General features: G+C 32.6%; 1 protein-coding gene across 1 annotated transcript; it reads right to left on the bottom strand.

Moving 5' to 3' along the window:
• Positions 1-1,042: 1,042 nt before the first annotated feature.
• LOC121767910 (VQ motif-containing protein 10-like) lies at positions 1,043-1,498 on the bottom strand. Its single transcript, XM_042164240.1, has one exon. It carries the CDS (start codon positions 1,458-1,460, stop codon positions 1,185-1,187), a length of 276 nt encoding a protein of 91 aa, XP_042020174.1. The 5' UTR covers positions 1,461-1,498; the 3' UTR covers positions 1,043-1,184.
• Positions 1,499-2,506: the final 1,008 nt, after the last annotated feature.

Here is a 2,506-nt window from a genome sequence, read left to right as displayed (position 1 = left end):
GCTGCATTGCATCTGCTGCCAACAATGCCAAGTGCCAAAGACCTTCTTAACTATGTTCGACTGCATATATTATGTTTCTTGTGAACCTATTGTTTAATACAGTATCATACTACTATATGCACATTTCTTTTTCTCAATATTAAAACTGATATCATGAGGTCTATAATTGTTGAGCAAAATCTGGTTTGATCTACTACCATACGGTGGATCAACGATTGTACACCAGAATTGGCATATATATAGATATGCGTTCAACAACTTAACACCAACTATCAAGATGTTAAATTATTTGTTCTAACTTCTAATCAACTAGATTCTCAAGCATAAAATAAATTATCCTCATATTTTTTATGTAGGTTAATTGCTTAAAAGTTAAAACTTCACCAACTCTCATCTGATTTCGACTGGGGTAAATAATACTGCTAGTATTAATTATAAATAAATGTATTAAAACTGCACTCACTCAGGATCTGATCTAAAAAACCATAAATTAATACAATGCGACTTGGGCAGATTTTTCACTCACTGGAGTATAATTTTAAGTTAACAAGCAAATGACCCTATTTTTGGACACTTTTCATAATGATATTTTAAACATATTTTTGGACACTTTTCAGAATTATATTTTAAATGATTTGGACTCAAAGTTGTACCTATAATTTTTTTAATTCTCGTAAATTTTAATCCAAGAAAAGTACATGAGCATGAATAATTCGAAAAATCACAAAGTTGGAATATATCGAAATTATTCAAATATTAATTTCTTTATGAACAGATGGTGTCGTTTAATTCTTCGACATTGTCTTGATTTATCAAACAATTTTACACTCCTATAAAATACTAGTAATAAATAATTGCAATAAAATCTAAATTTTAGTATAACTTTTGCCATTATTTAAAATTACGCAAATAAAATATATTAACAAATTTTCCCACAATTTACCTCAACAAATTAAACCTCAAGAAATTGTTGATCAGATCAAGCATAAATGCATAATTGTTGGTACGTCCAATTCAGGCTATTCAGCTGACTCCGATATTATAAAAAAGAAAATAATTATATATAAACAATATATATATATATATACACCGCAAAAATCCAAAAGAATAAATAAATAATTATTCTTATATACGTAAAAATAGAATTGTGAGAAAACAAAACCAAAATCCCCCAAATCGGAAGCTTAATTATCGGCGTAAAGCCTGTATAATTCCTCAAGCGGCGGCAATTCCTTGAGCATCCTATCGAAATCCTTGAACGACATCATCTTATCCAGCCCCGGCGCCTTCCAGAACCCGGTGGCGGCGGCCTCGTTTCCCGGTCGAGACTCCGCCACCGTCGCGTCTTTCCCGGTGAGCCTCTGGACCACCGATTTGAAGCTCACCGCATCCGTCTCCACGTACTCGGTGTTGATTATAACCACCTTCACTCCGCTCCTCTCGCCGCCGCGCATTGCCATTTCGATTCAATTCCCTTCGCTGTGTGTGTGTGTGTGTGTGTGTGTGTTTTGTTTAATTTGGGATTTAATTGAGCGGAGAAGGAGTATTTATACGGGTGGGCGTGTGTACGGATTTTAGAGATGAAATAAGTTGACCGTCGTTTCATGCAGGATTAAGTCAAACCACGCGATTGGGGAAAAAATAATTGATGAAATGACTTACCTCGCTGGAAGTTTATACAAGTATTTATACGATGATTTAAATCAAAGTGGAGATAATAAACCGAAACAATTCTCAAATAAAAGTCGAGGCTACGAAGTATAAACCGAAAACAGTTCTTAAATGACACGTAATCAAACTTTTTACGTGTCATTTAAGAATTGTTTTCGGTTTATACTTCGTAGCCTCGACTTTTATTTGAGAATTGTTTATCTCCACTTTGATTTAAATTATTGTATAAAATTTGCAGTCCCTCCGTTTTATGTTAATAGAAGCATTTTTTCGGCATGGAATTTAAGAAAAGTGTGTTAAATAGATGGTGAATGAAGTAGTAAGAGAGATGAATAGAGAATAAAGTAAAAGAAAGAGTTACTTTTTGCCAAAAATAAATATAACTCAATTATTTTGAAACTTTCTGAAATAGAAAAATGATTTTATTAACATGGAATAGAGGTATTAATATGGAATAGAGGGAGTAATTTAGAATTTGCATTGTCACTTTATAGTAAAAAGAAATATAGGTAGTTCATATGACACTCTTTTATATTTGTGCAAGAAGCCTCTGTATTTGTTTTTCGTTGGCATACACTAGTTGCAATTTTAATCATTGATCCTAAATAAAAATTTGAAGATCCAATTATTTCAAAGTCTTATAATCGACCTAATTAAACTAAACATTGGTCAATATATCAGCCTAACTTGTGTGTGGTTTAGACTTGCACCCACAATAAAATTTAGGTGGAGCCACGTAGCTATAAGAAGATACTGTCATAATGTTGACATACATAGCAACACAAAGAAATAACCAAACCCAAGATTTAATCATAAAGGTCACAATGTCTTAGAG

Source organism: Salvia splendens, chromosome 15, assembly GCF_004379255.2.
Source record: "Salvia splendens isolate huo1 chromosome 15, SspV2, whole genome shotgun sequence".
Taxonomy (NCBI): Eukaryota; Viridiplantae; Streptophyta; class Magnoliopsida; order Lamiales; family Lamiaceae; genus Salvia; species Salvia splendens.
The sequence above is the reverse complement of the archived record's forward strand: the minus strand, read 5'-3'. Positions and strand labels throughout refer to the sequence as shown.